Source organism: Paroedura picta, chromosome 6 (assembly GCF_049243985.1).
Source record: "Paroedura picta isolate Pp20150507F chromosome 6, Ppicta_v3.0, whole genome shotgun sequence".
Classification (NCBI taxonomy): Eukaryota; Metazoa; Chordata; class Lepidosauria; order Squamata; family Gekkonidae; genus Paroedura; species Paroedura picta.
In genome coordinates, this window is record NC_135374.1 from 99,283,704 (window position 1) to 99,310,153 (window position 26,450).

At 42.8% G+C, this 26,450-nt stretch overlaps 2 protein-coding genes across 6 annotated transcripts in view; one reads left to right on the top strand and one right to left on the bottom strand.

Moving 5' to 3' along the window:
• STK24 (serine/threonine kinase 24) overlaps positions 1 to 17,359 on the top strand; it is a 41,233-nt gene extending 23,874 nt beyond the window's left edge. The window contains exons 5-11 of the mRNA XM_077343851.1: positions 1,749 to 1,906; positions 2,278 to 2,463; positions 3,841 to 3,986; positions 4,675 to 4,798; positions 6,172 to 6,240; positions 9,939 to 10,075; positions 13,528 to 17,359. Of these exons, the coding sequence (XP_077199966.1) occupies positions 1,749 to 1,906; positions 2,278 to 2,463; positions 3,841 to 3,986; positions 4,675 to 4,798; positions 6,172 to 6,240; positions 9,939 to 10,075; positions 13,528 to 13,564 (857 nt within the window). The 3' untranslated portion in view covers positions 13,565 to 17,359. The remainder of the gene's footprint in view (positions 1 to 1,748; positions 1,907 to 2,277; positions 2,464 to 3,840; positions 3,987 to 4,674; positions 4,799 to 6,171; positions 6,241 to 9,938; positions 10,076 to 13,527) is intronic.
• Positions 17,360 to 19,043: 1,684 nt separating this feature from the next.
• The window catches only part of FARP1 (FERM, ARH/RhoGEF and pleckstrin domain protein 1), a 234,433-nt gene continuing 227,026 nt past the window's right edge, over positions 19,044 to 26,450 (bottom strand). For all 5 annotated transcript variants that reach the window (XM_077343848.1, XM_077343849.1, XM_077343846.1 and 2 more), the window contains exons 25-27: positions 25,687 to 25,794; positions 24,441 to 24,592; positions 19,044 to 19,663 (exon numbers count right to left, since the gene is read on the bottom strand). In XM_077343848.1, the coding sequence (XP_077199963.1) occupies positions 19,582 to 19,663; positions 24,441 to 24,592; positions 25,687 to 25,794 (342 nt within the window). In that variant the 3' untranslated portion in view covers positions 19,044 to 19,581. The remainder of the gene's footprint in view (positions 19,664 to 24,440; positions 24,593 to 25,686; positions 25,795 to 26,450) is intronic.

Sequence of the window (26,450 nt, forward strand, 5' to 3'; positions counted from 1 at the left end):
TCTCAGCGTTCTTTTCATATCTTATCTTTCCTTCAGTTTGATCACTTTTTACTCTTTTCCGTATTTTTATTTCCTACCAAAATCTGTCATTAAATTTAAGTACTAATCTTACTTTATGTGAGAAGATCATCTATTTATTCATTTATTCAGTTTGTCTTCATTCACTTATTAACTTCATTTTACCTTGTCAATTTCTGTAATCAGGGATTTGAAACAGTTCAAATAAAAAATCCTACAACTTTTGGCCATCATGTTGTATCCAGTTAATGTCATAGGAACAAAAAGATTAATAAATCAACTATATATTTTTAATGTTGAGAGCCCCCTGAAACATTCTTCAGGCTTCAGGAAACCCCAGGATTGGCATAATCATGCAGAATATGGTTGGGAAGCATAGCTGTGTACGTGTCCACCTGAGGTCCCTTCCCTTATCATTCCCTGCAGGCCCATCATTGGCCATTTGGGGACGGGAGGGCCATCAGCATGACCATCTCTGATGGTTGACTGTGGGGGGTGGGGAGGAGGGAGGACTTTGCTATCTTGATGCTTTGATTGGGATTGTTGGTTTTAGGGGAGGGGTTTTTTAATAGGGTATGCTTTCATGTAACCTGCCTTGGCCTTCGGAATATAAATTGAATAAATAATAATAATATATGATCATATCATCTGTTAAATGTTTAACACATTTTTTAAATATATTAAAAATTAATTAATTCCCACCCATTCAGAAAATGTCACGAGACCCTGTTTGAGAAAGCCTGATATAGAGAGAGACATACACAATTAATCATCCATTAAATATACTCTCCTTCCTCACCCCTTTGATAATTAATTTAAATCTGTTGCATATCTGTGCCTTCAGTTTATATTCTTATACAATTTCCATCAAAGTAAATGATCTAGATGCTTAGTTAGCCTGTCTATAAAAAAATAAAATAAATTCAGTAGCTTAGATTCAGAATCTTGAAGACCAACCAATTTTAATTCTGAGTATAAGTTTTATAACCAAAATTATATTTTGTTGGTCTTAGAGGTATCATTGGAACTTTTCTGTAGCATCAGACCAACATGGTTACCCATCTGAATCTTAGATATGACTAGAGATTCTACAGTCCTTCAGATTTCTTTGGTGTTTCCAGTCACAGTCATTTTGATTCACTCAATAAATCAGGGGTAGTCAAACTGTGGCCCTCTAGATGTCCATGGACTACAAGGCAGGAGCTCTTGGGAATTGTAGTTCATGGACATCTGGAGGGCCACAGTTTGACTACCCCTGCAATAAATAGTTGATTGGCTTCTCTTTCCACATCTAAATGATTACAGAACCAAATTGAGCACTTGGGGGTATGAATGCCAAAGGAACCTGGAGATCTCCCTATTATTTAATTATCTCCAAGATTGGAATTCCTGATCTAGGTATAGGTGGGCATCTTTTAGCTCAAACTTACCACTTGTTTCCCAGCATTTTATGTTCTTGACTACAGTGTCTGTGCAATGCTTTCCAAGTACATTGCTGAATATGCACATCAGGGGCTTGGTTTGAATATGAAGGAAACCTGGAAGTCTTCCCTGTGGGGCCATAGCATCGACTGATCTCCCCAGTCCTGACGGGGGCTTTGTAGGTGGTATTAGTTGAGGCAGGCAGCTTATGGAGCTGCTTTTCTTGCTATTATCTTCTCACTTACTCATCAGTGTTTTAGGTGTCTTCGGCCAAATGCTCACACTGCCAACGTCTTAATATTTTCTAGCTGCTAATGTGCTGCTTTCCGAACAAGGAGAAGTAAAACTAGCAGACTTTGGTGTAGCGGGACAACTTACGGATACACAAATAAAGCGGAACACTTTTGTAGGAACACCATTTTGGATGGCACCAGAAGTAATAAAGCAGTCAGCATACGACTCAAAGGTAAGATCGGCATTGGGCTGCCCGAAACATTTAGATAGTACCAGAAGCTCCCGTTCATCCCATGTTGTATTCTGCCCAGTTGAGATTTGTATAAGTTGTTTTTTGATTACTGTCTTCCTCTTGTTCTGGGTCCATTATAGCTCTTGCGCATGCCCAGTTACCCTAGTAATCTCTGTTCTCCCAGAGATATAACATGTTGTAAACATATATGTTGCCTACATTTAATCTGTACGTTGCTTTACTCTGAATACATAAAAGTAGGGTGCAGAGGAGAGTTTAGGCTTCCTTTACATGGCAGTAAAACAAAGGTCTTCAGCAGCTGGCTCTTCTCTTTTCCATTGCTCTTACGATATGATTGTGTTGTATTCCAGGCAGATATTTGGTCACTGGGCATAACAGCCATAGAACTTGCAAAAGGGGAACCGCCTCATTCAGAACTGCATCCGATGAAAGTTTTATTCCTGATCCCAAAGAACAATCCGCCAACATTGGAAGGGAACTACAGCAAACCGCTGAAAGAGTTTGTTGAAGCCTGCTTGAACAAGGACCCAAGCTTTGTAAGTGTGCCTTTCCCCCTGCAGAACCAGAGCTCCTAATGGTGGCTTACATATCAATATTCTATTAGAATGATTGTGTATATATTGTGCATCAGTAGAAGACAAAAAAACAAGTATTTTATTCTGCAACACCCCCCCCTTTTTTTAAGAATATAAGCATACAGTGGATACATGGGCATACAATAATTAGTTGAACAGCATAAGATCACACAACCTTGAGGGAGATTGGCAACCTCTCCCTGTCTTTTGGGGAGTTCCCAGGGGTGCTGAAGGGGCAGTGGTCCATCCCTTACTGAAAAAATCAATGCTGGATCTGTGGGACCCAGTAAAATACTACCCATTCTTGCATCTTGCATTTCTGGGTAAGGTGGTTTAAAGGGCTGCCGTGGACCAGCTACTGATGTTGTTGAAGGAAACTTCAGGGCTCAGTCCATACCATTCAGGTTTCTGTCCTGGCCAGCCAGTGGAGACAGTGCTGGTTGTCTTGACAGATTATCTCCATCACCAGCTGGATAGGGGTGGTTTGACTGTCCTTGGGATATTATATCTGTCAGCCAAGTTTGATATGATCAAACATGAGTTGTTAGCCCCCCCCCCCCCCCCGATACATTTGACAGATGTTTGGAAGCTGTAGCTGGATGGTTGGAGCAGAGTCACCTGAAACTCAACCCCTCCAAGCCAAAGGTCCTGTGGCTGGGTCAAAAAGGGGCGGAGCAGGAAATGCTTTTGCCCACCCTGACTAGGTTAACATCTTGTTCTCGACTAGGAACTTGTGGGTGATTCTGGATGCTTCCCTCTCTATGGAGGCCCAGGTCATCAAGGTAGTCTGCCTTTTTTTCCATCTTTGCCAGGTGAGGCTAGTGTCCTGCCTGTCCCTGGACCACCTGGCTACAGTTATCCATACACCAGTCACCTCTAGTCTGGATTTCCTCAACTTGCTATACGCAGGCCTACCCTTGTTCTTGACCCTTCCTGAGATGGCTGCTTCTATAAGTAGGAAAAAGACAGTTTTGATTAGCAACTGAGGAATTAAAGCATGGCCCTTGGAGGAAGTGTTGATGAGTATATAAATAGTTGTGTGTTTAGACCAGTGGTTCTTAACCGCTGTAACGCTGCAACCCCAGCTGTGGCAGGAGCAGTGCATGCAGGTGTGCAGATATGGAGGCGGCCAGTGCCATGGCTCCGGTGTCAACAACAACAACCTGTCCTGGCGACCCCGTGGAAGGGGCTAGGTGATCCCATGTGGGGTTGGGACCCCAAGGTTGAGAATCACTGGTTTACACCTTCGGGAGTCTTCATTTTTTTTCTCTCCTAGTATAATCCCTGTAAATGAACTGAACAGTATTTAGTAAAGCAACTTATTTTTTGTCTTTTAAGAGACCCACAGCAAAAGAATTGCTGAAGCACAAATTTATAATACGCAATGCAAAGAAAACCTCTTATTTGACGGATCTCATTGATAGGCATAAAAGGTGGAAGGCTGAGCAGAACCATGATAACTCCAGCTCTGAAGATTCAGATGGGTAAGTAAAATGACGGGAAGGGGCTATTTCAGAAAAGGTGGGCAAGGTTAGCGGGCGACAGGGTATATTCAAGATTAAATGACTGAAAAGCAGCATAGTAGCATTGTTGGAGTTATTAATCTAATGTTATATGGTTACAACTATTAGTTATTTATTATTATAAGGTTGTTCACCTCCACCTCCGGGGAGGGCGGTATATAAATATAATAAATAAAATAAAATCAAAGAGAGCTTCCGATAAGAGACTGTTGGGGCTGATTTGGAACTTGGGAAGGAGGTCCCTGAAATAAGTAGCCCCTCCCTGCCCCCCGGTGTAGGGACTGTTGGATCAGAGACTCTTAGAGACTTGAATTTCCCCTTAGCTCAGGAGGATGCTGAAGCTGCGGTCCTCAAATAGCGGGAAGGGATGAAAATTGTCTCTTTAAAAAGTTAAACGTTGTTGCATGCTGAAGAAGTGTGTGAAGGTAGAAATGAGCCATGAGAAGATATGTAATTGGAATTAAAGAAAGTATTCCAGACTCCTAAATGCTGGAAGCCTGTTTCCAAATGACCTTTAGTTTTAAGATAATTTGAAAATGTTCTGACGCTTAAAGTACTCAGCGTGGAGACTACAAGCCTTGCATCATCAGCTGCTATTAATCATCTGAATGCAAATTTAGTAATAACTCATGAACTTTATTTGCTGAAGAGAAACAGATGGCCAAGCCTCAGGTGGTAATGATTCAGGCGGCTGGATATTCACCATGCGTGAGAAAGACCCCAAGAAACTGGAGAATGGAGCTACTCAGCTACACGAATGGGAGAGAAACAAGGTGAAAATTGCGAGAAAGTAGAAGTGAAAAATTAACAAATAAGTTTTTGATGACTTTTGTTCTGGTTCACGCAGACTGTGTAACTGTCAGAATTCTAGCATTTAATTTCAAGGTGCAGTCTATTAAACTGAATAGGAACATATTAGGGTTGGGTGTTTCGGCGCCCGAAGTGGCCGGTCTCTCCCGGTGCAGGCAGTGCTGCACCACAGAGTGGAGGCGCGGGCATCAGCGCGCCACCGAGCGCACACACGCAAGCGCAGAGCTCCGCACCTGCATTTGTGCGCCCACCGGCACATTGATGCCTGCGCCTCCCCCCCCCCTCACTGGGGCGCTAGCTGTGCCGGGAGAGACCGGCCGCTTCAGACGCCGAAGCGCCCAACCCTAGTAGGGATGCCTGATCTCATTGTAGCTCAGCCAGGAATGTGAAGCTCATTGTTGCAATGAAATGGAAACTGCCGAAAAGGTTCCGTGTGGCCAGTGATTTAATTATATTTGTTTTTGATGCATGAGGTGGATGAAAAATTTTTCCAAACGGATGAAGGTTTTCAGAGTCAAAACGCTGTGTGCGTTCTAAAGACACTTCTAGTCATAAATAAGAAACGAAGACTTACTTTTTGCAAAAGAAAATCCTCGTTTATTTGTTTCCATTACATGGTATTTTTCATTGTGATTGACTTGACACTGTGTAAAACCTCCCCCCCCCCCTCTTTTTATTCCTGGGATCCAAGGACAGACGCAGTAGATTGCACTTAAGTAGTGGTGGCTGAAATGTATTTAGGGTGTTTATTAGATAAAGGTGCTCTCAATCCTGCCTCGAGCATGTTCTCAAATCTGGGCCACGTAACAGCTTTGTGCAATGCCTCACCTGCTACTGGTGCATGTATATATTCCTAGGCTAGCAAAACATACCAGGTTGGCTGCCCCTGGAGCCACATCAAGGTGCGGCACCAGTGGCACAGTTGTCGTGGGCTGCCCCATACTTACTTGGGGGCCCAGTTACACGTAGGCTGCAGATATTCCTGGAGCAGCTTGCTTTTGTTTCATTCTTATTAATAGTAAAATAACCCTTTCCTACATTTCCACCAGGTAACAGTTTCTTTCATTGAATTTTCCTGATAATACGTACTTGATGTACTAATAATTTTGGAATATAGTTAAGTGTGATGATGATTTAAAATAACAGCGCTCTCTCTCTCTCTCTTTTGTAACGTAACCTTCTTAGAAATCTAATTTCCCCTCAACATATTAAATGGTAATGGGTTTGGTAGTTATTTGTAAGCACCGCATAGAATTTCTAGTGTTTAAACACTTCTTCTGGCAAAAAGCGAAAGCATTTTTACTCCATTTATTGTGGATCTTTTTCTTTCTTAAAGGAAAATACTATTCAAAGGCGGCCTTTGTCTCGATGCTTATCTACAATTATATCGCCGTTATTCACAGAGGTAAGCTGTCATTGGCTTCATGTTATCTCATCTTAGGGCTGTATAGAGATGATGGAAGATGCAAGCAAATGAATCCAATACGTTTTAATCTGATGATGAGATATTAAAGTAAGTGGAGAAAACTGTGTTCTGATAGTTCCAGCATGAAGAGATTTAAATAGTTGTCAGACTTGGAGCCTGCCCACTTCCCAGGGCAAACACAGCACAGCCGGTGTGTGTGTGTGTGTGTGCATGTGCGTGGGTGTGTGTGTGTGTGTGTGTGTGTGTGCGTGTGTGTGTGTGTGCCTGCCTGCCTCTGCTGGCCTTAACTCTTTAAAGTCAGCAGACAGCCATAGGAGTAATCGCCATAGTAAAAAGTTGTGCTTCTCTTGATAGGGAAACATTACTTGCTTTTTGTCCTGTCCTTCAATTTCCTGGCCAGCCACTTTGAGAGCCAATGCAATGAAAGTTTAGAGAAAATGTTCTTAGGTTCTTGAGCTTCTCAGTTGACTGCCTTGCTGTAGTCCCTCCAAGGGGCTTGTAGATGGCAGTTGGGAGCTGGAAAGAAGGTGCTATTAATAGGGTCTGGACCCATGTGTGGTGGAGAGAAGAGTTCTCCCAGCATAGTCCAGTGCTTTGAGCTCTTTTTCTGTTCTTCCCATCCTTGCTTGCTTTGTGGCAGAATAGCCCTGGGGAAGGGGGGGAGGGCAGTATGACACAGTTCCAGTGGTGAACCTTCCCTACCCTCTAGAACAGTGGTCCCCAACCTTTTTATCACCGGGGACCACTCAACGCCGGGGACCACTCAACGCCTTTTACTGAGGCCTGGTGGGGGGGGGTAGTTTACTCCTCTACTCTCAACCACTTCCCTAGCGCTCTCTGATCGCTATGGTAATGTTTAAACATCCCTTCAAAATAAGATACAGACACGCCACAACAATGAAGTGTGTTGTAAAGGGCTGGGGGGGATGAAATAAAGGGCCAGGGAGAGGGGGGAGAAGGTGTCCTTCAGGGCCCACTTCCAATTAGTCAAAGGACCACATGTGGTCCGCAACCCACAGGTTGGGGATCGCTACTCTAGAGCTTGGGAGAGAAGGTCAGAGTTCTTGTTGTGTTAGTTGCTTTAGTGCAATTTGTACTCCCGTACTCAAAGTTGGGGAGGAGATTTAATCAAGACGTGAGCTTTCTTTCTTTTCTTTTTTTTTAATAATTTTGTTTATTATTATATAAAGCATTTACAGAAAAATTGAGAAGAAAAAGCAACCAGCTGATATGGTTTGCCATCTCTTTTAACATACATATTCAGTTCCCATCACATATTATTCCTAATCTAGAAGTTTTTACCATTTTTCTTAGCCAAGTGATTGTTAATACATATGAGAGTATGATCTGTTATAAGAATACATTCTGTTATTATCTTAAATGATATTAATGCCTATGAAGTATGGTTTGTCATCCACTTTTAGCATACATATTGACATACATATTCAATTCCCATCGCATATTAATCCTGATCTAGGAGTTATTACCATCTTTCTTAGCAAAGTAGTTGTTGATACATATGAGAGTATAATCTATTATAAGGATATATTCTATTATTGTCTTAGATGATATAAAGTCAGTTCCCTTCATATATTGGTCCTGTCCTAAAAGTTCTGCTGTCTTTCCCCCAGGAAGTCAGGAGAATACTCCATTGTTCAACTCATCCTTCAGGTGGTCGCAGAAAATGAAATTGTGTTTTTTCCCATAGTAGAGTGTTTCTGATTGTCCTTCTGCCAGGGCCAGAGGAATCTCTTACTTGATTCTTGCTGCCAGTCGCCTTTGAGTTGGCTCTGACTTTATCAATCTGGATCTCTTCCTCTGGTCGCACAGGAATATCTCCTGATAGCTTCCTGGTTGCTGTCGCTTTTGAATAGACTCTTTTTATTTTGCTGATCCAAGTCATTTCCTGTTCTAAATAGACTTCCAGGTTTTCGGTGCTTTCCTTACTTGAATCTGTTTTCCCAGGTTCTTCAAAGGTACTCTGGGTTTTTACATCTCTGGTTCTCTCTCTCTCCTGTTGATTAACTTCCAAACATTGAGTTTTCGTTTGATTTATTATTGGCAGAGCTGTATCAGCTGTTCTCTCTCCGTCCAAAAGCTCCCCCTTAATCCCACGGATTTCCTTTTCCAGCTTATTGACTGCTTTTAGTATCTTTGAGTTCCCTTCGCATAACAAATGGAAAAGCTGTGCCTTAGTTAATTTCTCCATAGTTCCAGGCAGTCACAAATTAGAAACAGAAAGTCTCGTACAGTCTCGCGGGAGCACGGGCGATCCCAAATTATCTGTTTGTCGATCTCCGTATCAAGTCAGTTACCCCCACTGAACTTTTTTCAACAAAACTTCAAAGCACTTTCTTTGTTTGGTTAGTGGGTATAATTAGCTGGGAGTCTCTCACTCGGCGAAAGAAGGAATTCACTTGTAAATTGGTTGAGGAAGGGGGGGGGGGGGAGAAGAGCTTGTGGAAAAAGAAAGGGAAGAGCCAGAAAGCTTTCAATTCTTACTGTTGCAGACTTCAGCTTCTGTCAGCGCTGATAAAAGATGGTCAGGGAAGAATGTAGGGTCAGCTGGTCGTTTCAAGCTTGTAAAGTTGTTTGCAACAAGGACGCCATCGTGACCTTGAGCTCAGGCCGCTATTAATCCGGGGAGTTCGGTCCTCCTATCTCCCCACGGATCTGTAGGACCCTCAGGATGCCGTTCCCGGTTCCTGGGGCGACCGGCGAGCAGATTTGCGTATCTGCTCAGGTCAGCCAGGTGCAAAAGCCCCTGACCCTCGGCATGGCTGAAGAGCTGAACAGAAGTCCAGCTTTTTATGGCGCCATCTTCAGTCGACTCGTCAAGACGTGAGCTTTCGAGTGCAAGCACCCTTCGTCAAACTATGATCTTCTTACATGACAGGAAATATATAGCAAAAATCAGTTCTGTTACATCTGTGTCACAATCAGATACAGCCAATGATAATCCTTTGTCAAAACAGCCAATGAATCCCCTAGAATTCAGTGTACTTTACAAAGAGAAACCAAAGTGTTGCTGGTAGAGAGATCAAAGGCTATCACCTCTCCATATGTTGCTTGCCTTTGTTGGGTGTAGTTGTTGGGTGTGGTCTTGGCCAAGGAATGGGCCAGGAATAATAGAGTATCTTTCCTCATGAAGAAACAATATGGAAACGTGCAACTTTTGCTTGCTGCATATTTCGGCCCTGTACTTGATGTTACAAGTTTTGATGTGTGATTGTTAAAGCCCTGTGCAGACTAACAATTCCAGTAACTGACTAGGCCTGTTTCTTTCAGTCAAATCTAGTTTAAGGACTGTCCCTTTTGGCATAACAGCCTTTGCACTGCCTTAGACTCCATTTTTGTCACTTCCTCAAGTTCTCCAAAAGCCACCAGGACAGGGAAATGAGGTATAGGGAAGGACAGGAGGGGAGCTGCAGATCAGGAAGCAAAGTGCCCTGTTGCCCATGGCTGCGTAACATGCATGATCCTTTGCATAATTGCACCCAATAGCACCCAATTCTCACTAACTCCTGCAGAAGGTGCTGTCAGAGAATTGCATTTATCTTAGCTGGGTTCATGTGATGGTGTGTCCTAGCATTCAGTGAATGCCCCCTTAAAAACGTTTGTATTGCATATGTACTTCAGAGTGACATAGCTAATGCAATCTTGATTTTTCTTTTAAGCTGAAAGAAAGGAGCGAAGCATGTGGGGGAAACATGGGATCCATAGAAGAACTGAGAGAGGCTATTTATTTAGCTGAAGAAGCATGTCCGGGCATTTCAGATACCATGGTGACAGAGCTTGTACAAAGGCTTCAGAGGTACCGATAAGTAACTTTTTTTTTTTGGACGTACTGGATACTGTGGCACAGCTGTAGGCACTTGCCATGGGACTTTTTTGGCATTTTAATTAGCCTGGGTGTACTCTATATGAAGAGAGCCTCTTGTGGCGCCGAGTGGTAAGGCAGCAGACATGCAGTCTGAAGCTCTGCCCATGAGGCTGGGAGTTCCATCCCAGCAGCCGGCTCCAGGTTGACTCAGCCTTCCATCCTTCCGAGGTCGGTAAAGTGAGTACCCAGCTTGCTGGGGGGTAAAACGGTAATGGCTGGGGAAGGGAATGGCAAACCACTCTGTATTGAGTCTGCCATGAAAACGCTGGAGGGAATCACCCCAAGGGTCAGACATGACCTGGTGCTTGCACAGGGGATACCTTTACTTTTACCTTACTCTATATGAATGGAGTTCAAAAAATAGATAGGACCACCTCTGAAAAAATACGTAGGAGGCTTGCATAGCAGCTATCTAGTATTTTCATCCTGGGAAATTATCAGAATGTAGGGAAGTGTTACTTTACAATTCACCATTGTGCACAAGGCATAATGAGACAGTCCAGTCCGGAAACCTGAGTAATATATTCTAGCACCCAATGAAAAGAGTTGTTTACTTGTGCTGGCTACTGAAGATATGACTCAACTGTTGGATAATTCTACTTTCTTTGTTGTTTGGTAGCTATTGTCAAGCAATTCACTTTCTAGAATAACACTGTGTTATAACCAAGTTACAGGCATGATTGCTAGTAGAGCAGCCAGACTCCTTGTTTAAGGTAAAAACACTACTTGGGTAGTATGTCCGCAAGATTTTCATTAACTTACTGTCTATCACCAGAGTGGATGTAGTGGCCATCTGGAGAAGTCCATAACCCTAGATCAGGCTTTCTCAAAAAGGATTTTGTGAAACCCTGTGGTTTCTTGATGGCCCTTCCCGAATGGGTGGGTGTTAATTTTTTATATATATTTAAAAATGGTTAAACATTCATTGGGTGATATGACCATCCATGGTCATGTTGAACCCCCCCCCCCCCAATAGCCATTGATGGGCCTGGGGGAGGTGGGAAGTGGGGGGGACGGTATGATTGTGCATGTCCACAAGTATGCTTCCCAACCGTATTCTGCACGATTGAACCACTTCTGGGGTTTCTCAAAGGCTGAAGAAAGTTTCAGCAGGTTCTCAATGGTAAAAAAAAAACTTGAGAAAAGATGCCTTAAGTGTTTGTGAAAGTCTTCAGCCTTTTCAGTTGTGGAACAGAAGGAGCTAGCATTATGACTTGAGGGAGTTAAGGCCACAACACGGGCCACAGGCTGAGAGAACCAGGGACAGAAATGTAAGCTGAGCCTCAGGAGGAGAAAGGAACAAACAACAGGCAGATGTAGATACTTTATTCTCCTCACAAAAACTTCCCCTTGCCTGTCCCAGCCACCTGCATCTCTGTCAGTAGTCCAGTACTCCTTGCCTATATTTGTGGTACAGAACAACCACCACCATCATGACCCTGCCATGAAAGATTGCCTTTCTCAGGGAGCACAATAAAACCAGAGTCCAGTGGCACTGTTAAGACCAACAAAGATTTATTCAAGGTATGAGCTTTCGAGTGCATGCACTGTTCGTAGTCTGAGGAAGAGTGCTTGCTCTCGAAAGCTCACACCTTGAATAAATCTTTGTTGGTCTTAAAGGTGCCACCGGACTCTGATTTTGTTGTGATACTTCAGACCAACACGGCTACCCGCTTGAATCTTTCTCAGGGTGGTGGGCATAGACACACAGGCACAGATCACTGGAGACCTGACCTGCGAGATGGCTATGCTTTGCGAGGAGGAGGGAGAGGCAAGAGATAGCTTTCGTCAAGTAGAGGGTGCCTCTGAATCAGCTGGTGTCCTGAGAGTGAATCCTTTCACTGCTAATAGACCTGCGTATAGGAGGCATGGTGCCCTTCTGTACGAATGTGTAACGGCAGCTTGCTCTTCTAAAAAGCAGGAGAAAAGCAGCTCTGCAGGGGCTCACAACTGAGCATACGGGAGCCTCTGTAAGCCACTTGTGGGTTGTGATTGATGGATTGCCAGCCACCGCCTGATGAGAATAAAGCAAATGACCAAGATCAGGCTGTGTGGGGGTTGCTGGTTTCCTCTCTCCTTTGGCAGTCACCTGCAACACTAGAAATTTTGTTCTGGGATGGGAGGGTTGAGCATATCCTCAGGATACAGTATCAAGAGCAAAAAAGGGAAATCTGCGGTGAGAGGAAGGAATCGGCAGGACATCCACCCATCTTTTGGAAACTGAATTGCCTTTAAGTCTCTGGGATGTGTGACTGGATAACGGTGCCTAGATTTTAATTAAAACAGAACATGGGTAACATAAGAGATGGCTCTGAAGTGACATTTTGTGTTGCCCTGTTACAGATATACAGCAAATATATAGAGCAAATGCCCAAGGGCTGGATAAAAATGCATAGACACTGGTGTCTGATGAATATCCACAACCCGAATAAATTGGATATTTGTGCTGGACATGTAATGAACTATAGTTTCTAATCTCGAAACACTTAAAGAAGCGGAGTCAGCTTTTTTAAAAGTTATTTTCTGCATTGAAGCATATTTGCAGGTGTGATTTAAGGCAATGGGATGTAGGTTTTGCAAAAGCTGGCAAGGAGCCCTGCTCTCTGCCTTCCTTTCATTATTCCAGGAAGGACCTTTCAAGAAATGTATACTCTGAAGCAGTTTCTAGGTATATTCCAGCCACTGTCAGCCTCTGGTTTTAACCACCTACTTTCTATGCCAGTAACATGGCGTGAGGCTAGAAGTTTTTAGCACTTCTTTCCTAGATAGCAACAGAGAATTCACATATTGAAAAGGATTGAAAAGTTTGATCTCATCAGCCACTGTTGCATCCAAGGACAGGAAGACAAGTGGCCCATGTGTGACGAGCATGTCACATAATCCTCCTTGTCGCAACAGCAGCCCGTTTTCACAGGCCCATCTAAATAATGCAAGGGCTGGACAGGTCCCCTTAAATTTCAAGAAAGTTCTTTTTAAAACTGACAGGACTGCAAGTGGTTTTGGAGGATCTTTTAAGGCAACTTGTAGTCTTAATATGGATAGATCCAGATTAGGGTTGGGCACTTCGGCGGCCGAAGCAGCTGGTCTCTCCCTGCACAGCCAGCGTTGCGGGCGGGGGGGGCGCAGGTGTCAGTGCACTGGCGGGCGCACACACACAGGCGCGGACCTGAACGCCTTCCTTTTTTTCCCCTCACCGGTGCGCTGATGTCTGCGCCCCCCCCCCCATGGTGCGGTGCTAGCTTCGCCGGGAAAGACTGACTGCTTCGGGCGCCCAAGCGGCCAACCCTAATCAAAACAGGCTTTCACGGGGCAGTGAACATCTTCCCTCCTGACGTAATTGAACACTTTGATCACTACTTTGTTTTGCTCTCTGTTTCCACCAGGTATTCGGTCACTGGAGGAAGTGCATCATCCCACTGAAGTATTGTTCCGCTATGTTTGTTTAACTGTGAGCACCTGTTTGGATGCTGCTCTACCATGCAGATGTTCAGGGGGATGCTCTCCAGTAAACGGACATTCTCGGAGGGGCCGCAAGAGAAACCGGGTGCCTCACCAAGGGCGTCGTTGCTCGGCTCTGTATAGTTTTTTTTTAATTTTAAAGAAACAATAATGCACATATTTGAAGGAGGTATCTTTTTAAATCTCTGAGATGTATATTTAGGATCGCTGTTAGGAAACTGAAGCTGTTGTGAAATCTCAGGTATCTTGCTTTAAGTCATTGGTCTTCAGCTGCTGGGCGAGGATCTTTTAGTGGGCTGCAACCCAACCTTTCATGGGTGCATTAGTGTCAGCAATGCCATTTTTCGGGGGGGGGTGTTTTAAGGAGGGAGGGAAGGGGGGGTAAAGAGAAAAGTTAAAAAGTGGGCTCCATGTTACAGGTAGGTGTTAAAGATGGGTCCCTTGTCCAAAAAGTTGAAGACAACTGCTTTAAGTCGATAAATATGTGAACTGGAAGCATACGATTGGCTCTGTATAGATTTGTATATAGTCACTTTTTTACTGAAACCTACTCAACGTGCATCTGGAATCTCTCTGTACAAATGGCCAAGTGCTTTTGTAGATAATGCTTGTGAGGTAAATATTTTGGCAGATCACAATGGATTACTGGCTTGCCTTTGTTACACGGACATTTTGAATTGTGTGATGAGGTTTGATTTGACCTTGTGTTTATAGGTCATAATAACTAAAAACCCTTCTATAAAAGGTGCATAGTTTCCTTTTGTTTTTGTCACACAATTGTTCCTCTTTGTATCATCTGGGATTGATTCTCTAATCACGGTACGACTTTGATTATTTTAATTCGCAGCATCTTGTTTCCTTTGAAATTGTCTAATATTTGTGTTAGAATGGCTTTTTATATCTGTTGAAAAATTGTGCCAATTCAAGGTTTGAGTCCCCCTTTTGTAAGTTTATTTAAAGCTGGCTGCAGAATCTGACCAATCTTGTCAATAACAAGGAAAATGTTTTGAAATACCTTCTAGAAAAGTTGGCTGAATAACGCCAGTCTTGTAAAGCATTGGTCTTAAAAACAATGGGGAAGATGGCCGAATTTGATGCTTATGAGAACATACAATCATATCTTCCTCTAACAATCATAGACTTCAGCTTAGCGTCCAAGATCCTTTCTTGAAGAAAATGCTTGATACATCATCGGGACTTGAAAAAGAAATTTTCACTGCTGCTGTTTCTTCTGGTTAATTTTGAATATGTGTATATTTGGTTGTAGCTTTTTCTTGTGATTGTTTGAACTTGACCCGTGTTCAAATGAGCAGAAATAAGGACAATGTTCAGGCTGGGGAAGTATTTTTGTTGACACTGTATAATGATCACATAGTCATTGTTTTTCCTCATAGAGCAAATTTTGGTCATAGCCAATATTTTTAGTATTTCTGCACAGAATTATATTTTAATCTTAAAAAAAAAAATTAAAATGCAACCATGGTAGAAGTCCATATTTGTCTGGAAAGTTAGCCCTCTGGGCCAAAACGTTAATGATGAAACATTTAATGAGAGATTTGTTGTGTGATGATGACACTCTTGATAAAGCACTGAAATTGACTAATACATAAGCAGGGCATGCTGGAAACTTTTTGGCAATGATCCATTATTGGAAGAATAAAAATCAAACTTTCAGTTTGGAGCTTCAGCACAGGAAGCTTGACTTTGAGGATTGGACTGTTCATTATCAAAACATTCCTGCTTTCCAATTTTGAATTTGTTTTCTGTGCTACTTTTATAATTTGACATTTCAAATATTACAGTCCTATACAGAAAAATTCCCTCCTGCGAAAAGATTAGTGTTCTGCCAATTTTCAGTCAATCCTATTCATGTTTACGCAGAATTATTTTAATGAAAGTATTTGTATTTCCTTCCAGGTAAACATGGATAAGATTGCGACTTCAGATATCTATTTGGACATATGCAATTATATTATGAAACAAAACATTATGAAACAAAGCATTTATATGTTCAAAGTATTTTAAAATAAAAGGTCAGCAGTAAAAACTTTTAATCCACAAGCATCTCTCTTATGGGGGGGGATAGATTTTTACATTGGCTTTTCGTATTACTGTGTATAGCCCTTCAAAACAGAAGCGATCCTCTCCCAAAGAAATGGAGCACTGAAATGTTTTGTGTGTATGGTGTCACGAATACAGCTTTCGATCCTAGAGTTTTGTGCCAGGGCCATCCATTTTTGCTCAGGGCCCTTTGCCACCTGGACAGGCACTTAGAATACCAAACTGGCCGGAGATGCCACACAGGAGGAAGAGCCAGGCATGGCTTGAGCCTGTTGTCTCCTCTCAAACTGGGTCAAAGGTAGACTGCAGTGCAGTCATGGAGAGACATGGAAGGAAATGCATTCTCCTTGTACGGCTGCTGCCCTCGTCCAACGAGCTGCAGAGCGGTGCTGGTGGTGTGAGCCCCTTTCTGTGCTCTGGCCACCTCTGGCTCCAACAGATTTGGAACTGGTGGAGCTATGCAGGAGGAAGCCGGCTGCTTTTGGTTGAGCCAGATGAGCTTTTCTTTTTTTTTCTCCAGACACAAGGTTGGAAGCACTTCTCGCTCTTCAAAGTTTAGCGGAACGGAGGCTGTAAAAAAGGTCTTTCAAAGTAGAAAGGTTTCCCGTTTGTGTAGGTCCTATCACCTTCCAAGTTGGTTAGAAAACATTTTTTGTCAGTAGGATTCTTATAGTTGAACTAGGGGGTAGATGGCTGTCGTATTGGTGCACAGAACTTCTGGTGAATAGCAACGTCTCTCCAGTTTTCTCCCCGTGTCCTACAGTGCCATGGCCTTTTTGGTTCCCAAGTAGTTTTATAGATGGGGCTTGGAGTACACTTCTGCTTTGCTTTGTTATTAGCCTTCATGTAGCCTTTTGTATTTGTGGTATCTCGCAGTTTTAGGACCATGTCAGAGAAGTACATGCAGTCTGACTATCCTTGGAATTGCACACCGGAAAGTATGTGGGTCCTGGTTTACGTGCATGTGGCCGAACGCTTGAGTCACTGGATAACCCCCCCCCCTGCCGCCGCCATTGGATCCCGGCACTTGGATGAAGGCAGTGCAGGAACTCCTGTACAAACATCAGAAGACTCTGTGGCGAAAACAGACTAGGATGGCTACTCCATGAAAACATTACTGGGGTGTTTCCTTAAGCAAAGTTACAATGGACATTAAGGGTCTTGGAATATAAAATTATTTTTATACTCCTTTTTTGCTGGGCACACAGACCTTAAATGCATCTGCATGCCTGTTAGCCAATCCCATATTCTGAGGACCTGTTGCATATAAGGCACAACCACATGTGTGGGGAATGCGCAATGCCTGCTGTCCTCCTTTAATTGTGAGTTGGAGTTTTTTTTTTAAAGTTCTTGTATGTAGTTATTAAAGCTAAGGATTCCCTTGCCACACCAGATCAAGTATCCAAGAGTGGACAGCCAGTTGCCTTTAGAAATGCACAAACATTGCCTGCTAGTGATAACTAGCCCCTCTCCCCCAGCACCTGGTAACTGGGTATGCACACTATCTCTGTACATGGAGGTCCCACTTTTAGCTAAAATACCCATTGATAGACCTATCCTTTATCAAGCTGTTTTCTTCTGTAATACTGCTTTCTATTTATAACCCTGTATAAAACTTTGCTTCTGTCACGCATCGAGCTATTCTTCAATTCCTTGTAAGTTACATGACACAAATAAAGGAGAAATGGAACAGTATTTTGGTGTGATCTTTTATCAAAGATTTTAATTTTTCAAGAAGGAACAGGAAAGATGTAATAAGGACACTGCCCATGGACACTTGAACAAGAGATTGCTGTGCTGTAGTAAAAAAAAAAAAACTGAGGCATGAAAGAAAAAGACCATGGAGAGTTAATGTGGTGTAGTTGTTAAGAGAAGTGGACTCTAATCTGGAGAACTGGGCTTGATTCCCCCATTCCTCTACAAGCAGCCAGCTGGGTGACCTTGGGCCAGTCATAGTTCTCTTAGGTCTGTTCTTGCAAAGCAGTTCTGTTAGAGCTCTCTCAGCCCCACCAACCTCATGGGTGTTTGTTGTGGGGGGAAAAAGGGAAGGGTTCAGGACTCCTTCACGTCAGGTATAAAAAGCAGAACTCTTCTCATTTGCAATTTCGTTCAACCTACTGAAATCTTAAAAAGAGGTGCAATCTATGTTTCAGGCATATAGGCTTATAGAATGGATAGCTCTTCTTTTTTTTTAAGGGGGAAATAGAAATGACTGACCAGGCTTAATTGCCTTCATGCTTTAGAGTGTGTGAAGCTGTTGAGGTATTTTATTCCCTTTTTCTATATGCAAATATCAAGCCATTTTTATATATAGCAGAAATGGCACATCCCGTAATTGACAAATCAGCTAGGAAATAAAGACGGTGACCGAGTGTCTCATAATCTACTTTGTAGAGTGCTAAAAAGTGATGCTTTCACTGTTCTTTGCTCACTGACACCTTTTGCCATCTAAATATATGTAGATGATATGCTTAACATGATCTGTAACATTCACAGGAACTTGATTTCAACTACCAAAAAGCAACTGAGTACTCTCAAGTTACATAAATTCCTTTTGTGACTTGGTCTGATTCAAGCACAGCAAATTAAATGTCTATAGTTGGTGTCATATTTATATGTACAACAGGTGAATTGATTTATAGTATCATTGGTCAATTTTAAAAGGTGCAGAAACACTGTAAATTGTGAGGACATATTTTTAAAAAGCAATTCTTCAAAACACAAAGAGGCATCACAGCCGCACCAGGCTGTACTGCAATACTTCTTCACGAACCCAAACACCCGTGCCACAGTTCTTGCACTACAAAGTCGTTGCATTTAAATTCCCGTTTATACTCACCGTCTACAACACACTAACACCCTTAATATTGCACAGGGGGATTATGTAAACCAGTGGTCCCCAACCTTTCTGAGGCTGGGGACCGGCAGGGCATCGGGCTGCGCCCACGCATCGGGCCGCGCCCACATGGGCCAAGCATGCACGCATGCGCCATGTGCGGCCGATTTTGCCTGCGCATGGCGCATTCGTGCATGCGCGGCCCGTGTGGGTGCGGCCCGGACCTGATTCCCTCTCCCCACCCTCCCGCAGTAAGAAGCTTCCTGGGCCACAAGCTTGCGGCCTGGGAAGTTTTTTACTGCGGGGGGGGGGGCGGGGAGAGGGAGCTGCAGCCCGGCGCCATGGCCTTCGCAGCCCGTCACCGGGCCGCGGCCCGCAGGTTGGGGACCACTGATGTAAACTATTCAACCTTGCAACTTGCACCAAGGAAAGTAGGCAAATGTTTGGTTATTGTTACCTGTAATAATTTTCAAAGAGATGAAATGAACAAGCTATACACATGGTTGGAAGTCTTAAGTTTCAGAAGCAAAATCTAGAGACACATTGAGGAGAAAGTATCTATTTTACTTTGAGACTGCTCTTTATGCACGTTTTATGATGAATACAATACATACGAAGTACATTGTTTTAAAAAAATCAGCAGTCTAATCATTCTTTTTGTGGGGCTGGGCTTTGTTTTTCTTTCAAAGAAGAAAAGGGATTGGCTTCCAGGAAAATACCAAATATGAAGTTACTACCAAAGGAGAAAAAAACAAAACAAATTGTACCATATTTCTGGTGCAAACTTTTGAGGCAAGGAAATGTCTTTTGGCATTTGGCACTCCAAGGACAATATTTTAATACTGGCACAAGCTTTAAAAAAAAACACACCAAAGGACAAAATACGAGACGTGTAACTGCCACCTGGCTGATCATAGTAAACAATCCTGCTGAGGCGATATTACAAAAAGCTGCTCCAAAACATTTTGTTAAAAAAACAAATTTGTGTTTTACTAAACTTTAAAAGGAGAAAATAAAATCCAAAATGTCCTCTAGAAAAGCAGCAGCTGCTGGAATGGACAACACGTTGGGCGTTCAGTTGTCAATAAACATGGGACTCCTCATGACTAAGGACCCGGATGCGTGAGGCTGGGCTGGTGGCGCTTCGGATTACCTCCATCCACCTAAGTAATGGAGAAACAAAGACATGAGCTGCACTGAACGTCTGAATACTTTAAAACAGTGGTCCCCAACATTTTTATCACCAGGGACCACTCAATGCCGGGGACCACTCACCGGGGACTACTCAACGCCTTTTACTGAGGCCCAGTGTGGGGGGCGGTAGTTTACTTCTCTGCTCGCAACCACTGCCCTAGCGCTCTCTGATCGCTATGGTAATGTTTAAACATCCCTTCAAAATAAGATACAGACACGCCACAACAATGAAGTGTGTTGTAAAGGGCTGGGGGGATGAAGTAAAGGGCCGGGGGGGGGAGAAGGTGTCCTTCGGGGCCCACCTCTAATTAGTCGAAGGACCACATGTGGTCTGCGGCCCACAGGTTGGGGATCGCTACTTTAAAAGATTTCAATTTCCCTACAAAAACAACACGATGATTCTGGTGTCTGCAGAATAAGTCTAATTGTTGTGAGTTCCATTTCACTGAGTTATTGAGCGTCTTCATTAATCAAAATACATGCATAAGATCTCTAGCTTATTAAAACAGCTCACATGTCTATTCACCATTGTTTTACAACATCCAGTGACAATTTTTATCAGTGAGGACTCACATATATCTTTACCACAATGTTTTTTTTCCAATGGAACCCAGCCCTATATTCAGTTCTAAGTCTTCAATTACTGAGTTTCCAAGTAACTTGCATGCACACTTGAACTTGCGCTGTGTCTTTGGCATCTACTCTTCTAACAGCTATGGGGATGCCACTCCCATTTTTAAAGAGATTTCTCATGAAATGTCCCAGATACAGGACAAATTAGCATTTGGGGGAGGCGCTAAGTTTGATTGTTTTACCTATTATAGTTTTCTATCCTGCAGATAGCTTTTTAAAAATGAGGACCCCCACCCATCCTAGCTGTCTATAATATTTAAATATCCTGAATTGTTCATAATATATGTGGAATATTACCACAACACACGAGAGGTGGTAACTCCATTTAAATATTACAAGCAATTCAGGATATTAAAATATATTTTGCTACGATAGGGATCTCATTTTTGTAATGAAAAAACCTGCCTGCATGATACATAGAAAACTACAACATCCAGCCTAACATTCTATTATTATAGCTTTTAAAGTGTATTTGATAAAAACAAAATAAAAATTTAACAGCAGCAGGTTAAACATTGCTTGTACAGTAAAAACATATTCCAATACTCGGTCTAATGTACATTAATGCTTTTTAGAGAGATCATACCATTGCACTTGGCAGTACTTAACAAATGCAAATTATACGATAGTTTGTGGGCATCCTTTACTTTGTCATGCCTCTTTCTTCATATAATCTAAAAAAGGCAGCCATCTATTTAAGAAGTTCATACATTATTTACTACTTCAAGTTGTAAAGATATCTACAATTAAAAGGTTCCACACCTCATGCCGCAGCTTAATGGGACGTATCTTATATTTTCTTCAGTATGAAGATATCAGAAATTTTTCTACCAATAACAGTAGTATCAAAACTGGTTCCCTTTTTGGGATAGAGGGGTTTTGTGTAACAAATTTTTCTATGTGATCAAATACTCCCTCCTCTGTGATCAAATACTTCCTCTGCATTGAAGGAAGGAAGAACCTATTTGGCAGTGGTTTAAAGCCGTGGTCCCCAACGACCGGGCCGAGCCGCAGCTCCCTCTCCCCGCTCCCCCCCACCCAGCAGTGAGAAAGCAGCCGATTAACTTGCGGCCCGGCAAGCTTATTTTTGCGGGGGGAGCACATTCGCGGCGCATATGCGCATGCACGGCAGGGCAACGCATGCGCGGTTCCCCCATGCATGGCCGCAAATGCGCATGTGCAGCAGTTTTGTGGATGCACATTTGCGGCAGTGCATGGTGCAAACACACATGCGTTGACCTGCCACACAGGCGCGGATGCGCGGAATTGCCGCCGGATCGCCCTCCCCCTCACTGGTCTGCAGCCTTAAAAAGGTTGTGGACCACTGGTTTAAAGTATTTAGAATTCTACAGATATTAAAAGCTATCTGATGTTTTGGAATGAAACCTATTTGGTTTGCCTTGATTGTAATAGTGAATGAATTTGTTAAGTCTGGCTGCTAAGAGGGCAGTGAATATTTTTGCGTCTTGATTTAGAAAGGAAATTGGATGGTAAGATGATGTTGAAGTTGAATCTTTCCTTTTTTTTTGGCAGAACAATTATGCTTGCTTTTTTATATGGTTGTGGTAACCTTTTTCATTATCTCATTAAATTTAGTTGTTAAAGGTTTAACTAGCTGATCTTTAAAAAGTTTATAAAACTCTCATCTTTTCCAGGAGTCTCATTACATTTAAGACTGTATTTTTAATTTATGCTTAGTATGCTTCAACAAGAATTGTTTGATATCTACTATACTACACTATTCAGATTTATAAAACATTGACTAGTAATCTGCAAAAATGTTGGCTATTTCTTTATCATTATTTTTTAAGGGACCATTAGAGTCTTTTATCTTTGCAATTAAGTTAATTCCTTTCCTTTGGGCTACCTTTTAATAATTTGTTGGCTCTTGACCCTTTCTCCCAATAGCTTTACTTTAAATAGAGTAATGATTTTTGTATTTTACTGATCTCTTGGGAGGTCAATTCCCCCACCCACCCTGTGTAGCTTCCAGAGTGGTCTTTTTATTACTCCCTGTTTGCTTATATTTAAATTTTAGAACTTTCCTGTTATATATTAGTTCATTTCTTTCCTTCTCTCTCTCTCTCTCTTGCCATCTGATGCTATTGAGATTATGGGAGGCTGAACAGTAGGATACAAGGAGGGTAAAATGTATAGTAGTCTTTTCCCATGCTATGGAGTTTTCTCCGGACATCAAAATATTAGTTTCTTAAAATCCTGGATAAGGTAGTTAAGTCTCCTGACCTAAAGTGCCTCTACAATTAGATTTAGTTCTATCCAAACTTAAAATGGGAACATAACTGAAACTCATCACCTACAATTAATTCTCCATCTTTAGTTTAGATGGTGTGGTGGAAATAAAATGTTTTGTATTAGTAGATAAAAGGGAGCATAAGGTTAGGCGGTGGTCATTTTGCATACCTTGCACAAAGCTATACCTACCCTGTTTGTCTATCAAAATATCCTGATCTTGTAAATTAAAGGTCCTGGAGATTAAAATTGCAACCCCCCTTGATGTTGAACTACCTGTAGTCAAATACTGGAAAGGGAACCAGAAGGATTTCAAAATGGGATGTTTTAGGTGTATCTCTTGTAAAAACAAGTCACCAGGTTTTTCTTCGACTAGCACGTTTCTGATACTTCTTTTTATATGATTGTTAAGCCTTCAGCAATGAAAGGTAATAAACTTCCTACTATTGGCCATTTGATTTTAAGGGCATGGACTTCTTTCATTTGTAGTATTTACCCACAGTGGGATTGCAACAGTAATCTAACAGGGAAAATATATATGTGTCATTGTGTCATTTTCTTTAAACAAGATCTGTTCTAGAAATAACCTCAATAGCATTAACTCACTTTAACACACAATTTATGGAAGGAAAGTGACAGCCCACCTCTTTAGAGGTAAAGAAGACCAGCCATAGAAATAATTGATTTCCAGGTGGCTACGAATGGCTCCTTGTCTGGGGTGGTGTAGTTAACCAATGGAACCCCCCTCCACACTGCTCTATGTGTAGTTTGGCTTTAAAACTTGCATATTTAACAGTAATTAAATATTACCCATATCACACCAGTCTATCAAACTGAACCTACAGCCACACTATAATATGTAATATGGCATGGGGGGGGGCACTGCCTGGTGAGACCATTGGATGGCAGAGAACCCTAAGCCTGTACCAGAGACAGGAAGACGGGGGCGCTCTTCAGTAGACATTTTGCAAGTCTAGCTAGGCTGAGAAATGCAGAGGTGCATGAGGTGCTGCCATCAGTGGACCTTGCCCTTGCCACTGAGTTGCCTCTACCCCTTAGTTCATGAGTGGCTACATTGTGGCTCTCCAGATGTCCGTGGACTACAATTCCCAAGAGCTCCTGCCAGTGTGTGCAGCATTGTAGTCCTTGGACGTCTAGAGCAGGGGTAGTGTGGTCCTCCAGATGTCCATGGACTACAATTCCCATGAGCCCCTGCCAGTGTTTGCTGGCAGGGGCTCATGGGAATTGTAGTCCATGGACATCTGGAGGACCACAGGTTGACTACCCCTGCTCTAGAGAGCTGCATTTTGGGCATCCCTACCTTAGTAGAAGAAGAGCCTCTTGTGGCGCAGAGTGGTAAGGCAGCTGTCTGAAAGCTTTGCCCATGAGGCTGGGAGTTCAATCCCAGCAGCCGGCTCAAGGTTAACTCAGCCTTCCATCCTTCCGAGGTCGGTAAAATGAGTACCCAGCTTGCTGGGGGGTAAACGGTAATGACTGGGGAAGGCACTGGCAAACCACCCCGTATTGAGTCTGCCATGAAAACGCTAGAGGGCGTCACCCCAAGGGTCAGACATGACTCGGTGCTTGCACAGGGGATACCTTTACCTTTACCTTTACCTTAGTAGAATGAAGATGGGACCTTTGTCTGGGGGCTTATGACTGTTCTTGGCAAACCTGGAGGATTCATGTACATTGCAGCCTCCTGCCTCACTGAAGACATTCCAGTCTGGTACACACTTTGCAGTTTAATTATTTGCCGGCGCTCAGGTTGACTCTTGCTCCTGTCTATGGGTGACTGTTCAGCCCTTATTAAACCGCCAATGTCAGAATTCAGTAGTGCAGGCAAAGATAAATAAAGCATACCGTTCAAAGGTGTATTCACTTTCTGCCCTGAAATAGTACACGTGGGATTTGAAGTGTAGCTTAAAGACATAGTCTTTATGGATGTTCTCAGATTCAGAAGGAATGGTAAGAGAATAACCCAGCAGGGGAAGGCTAGCTAAAGGATGATTGTCCTAAAAAGAGAAGATGAAAATGCTGTTAGTACATTCCATGTTATGTCCTTTGCCCCACAAATTGACAAAGCTTCATACAAGGAAAAAAGCAATGCTGCTGCCCAATTAAACCTATCTTGGTTGATTGATTAACCCACAGTCTTTAATGGCTTGATCAAATGTGCATAGATTTATGTATGAATTCAGATATAATTTCCAAAGGGGGTAGGAAGAGCCATTGTGTCTAGATGATATACATCCAGGTCACAACAGATACCACCTTAGAGGAGAAAGAAGTAGGAACGCCTCTTCTAAAATTACAACAGCCAGTTTTTGCCATTACACTGAAACTGTGCTGATTGATAGCATAAAATTGAGTACTGGACTGGCTTCCTGAATCTGATACAGATAGCTGTGCACCATTCATTGTTTTCCCCATTTTCACCAAGCCCTTTTAACTTTTGAAAGACAGCTACCATCAACTCTTGGTGAGCTCTTCGGTGGGGGTAGAACTTAGAGAGATGTGGTGCGTGGTTTCAAGACAAGACCCTTGTTTCTCTCATCCTTCCACATATTGCCCGGTGGGGGGGGGGTTCATTGCAGAGGCAAGCTCTCCCACGTAAATTTAAAGGCAGAGTGGAGAATCTGAACCCAGGACTGGTTTAAGGATTAGGGGGGCTGTAGCACCATAGTCATTTTAAAGATTCACAGGGCCATAGCCAAGTACAACTGCAGCAGAAGTTGCCAGACTGCGGGCAGAGCCCCCCCCCCCCCACAATGGAAAGGGGTGTCATTTAATAAAGATAAAAAAGGAGGGAGAAGCTATGGCCCTGATCCATGGGGGGGAGGCATTGTATGGGGCCCGTAGCACATGCTACCTGTGCCACAAGCCCTGTCTGAGCCCCAGTCTTTGATCTCTAGGAATTAAGCAACATGGGCTATGTTGAATTTACTGTAGCACTGAAATTTCCCTGCCTAATCGATCAAGTTCCCTTTAGGACAAGCTGGCAGAACAGACTGCCAAGCATTAACTTCCCCCCCTCCCCCTCCACATGGTCCGAGGAGCCCCACGTTGATATGGAAGAATTCTCCTCTGGCCTCAGCCAATCAGTTACCTGATGGGATTTGTAGAAAAACATGCAGAAGTTGGTGAATACCACCCAGAGCTTCTGCCACCCATTGCTGTTCTTGAATTTTCTCAAAAGGTTTCCAGAGAGTTGATTCTGAAAGTGGGAGAGAGAGAGAGAGAGAAATACTGCAACAGGACTGAGGAAATTCACACATGGACAGCAACAGGTGGAAAGATGGAAGGCAAACCTCAAGTAAAGTGCTGCTGATTCTGTCGACTCTGGCTTACTTTTTTGCCTCTTTTGGTTGCTTTGATATTGTATTCTCAGATACAGAATTTCTCCTTCTCAGCATTTAAATGAGGCTTGCCCATATATTGGCTTTCTTAGGAAAGAAATTACCTGCTGTTACCTTATACAGGGGTAGTCAAACTGTAGCCCTCCAGATGTCCATGGACTATAATTCCCATGAGCCCCTGCCAGCAAACGCTGTCAGGGGCTCATGGGAATTGTAGTCTATGGACATCTGGAGGGCCGCAGTTTGACTACCCCTATTAGATGGAGAAGTACCAATATATTTTTTTTGGGGGGGGAAGAATATCAGCTTAACATTACCCTAAACTAGCATGCTAATAGTATCATTGGTCCTAGTAACAGGTTTTCTACACAGAAAAGCAACTTTTCAAACTGTTACTAAAAGTGTAGCCTCATCCTTTAAATAACTTAAAACCCCAAACCTAATGCACAAGGGAGACTGAACATCAGAAGGCTGATAGATGTCTTCTGTCCTCAGGTCTGGAACAGTGACTCAT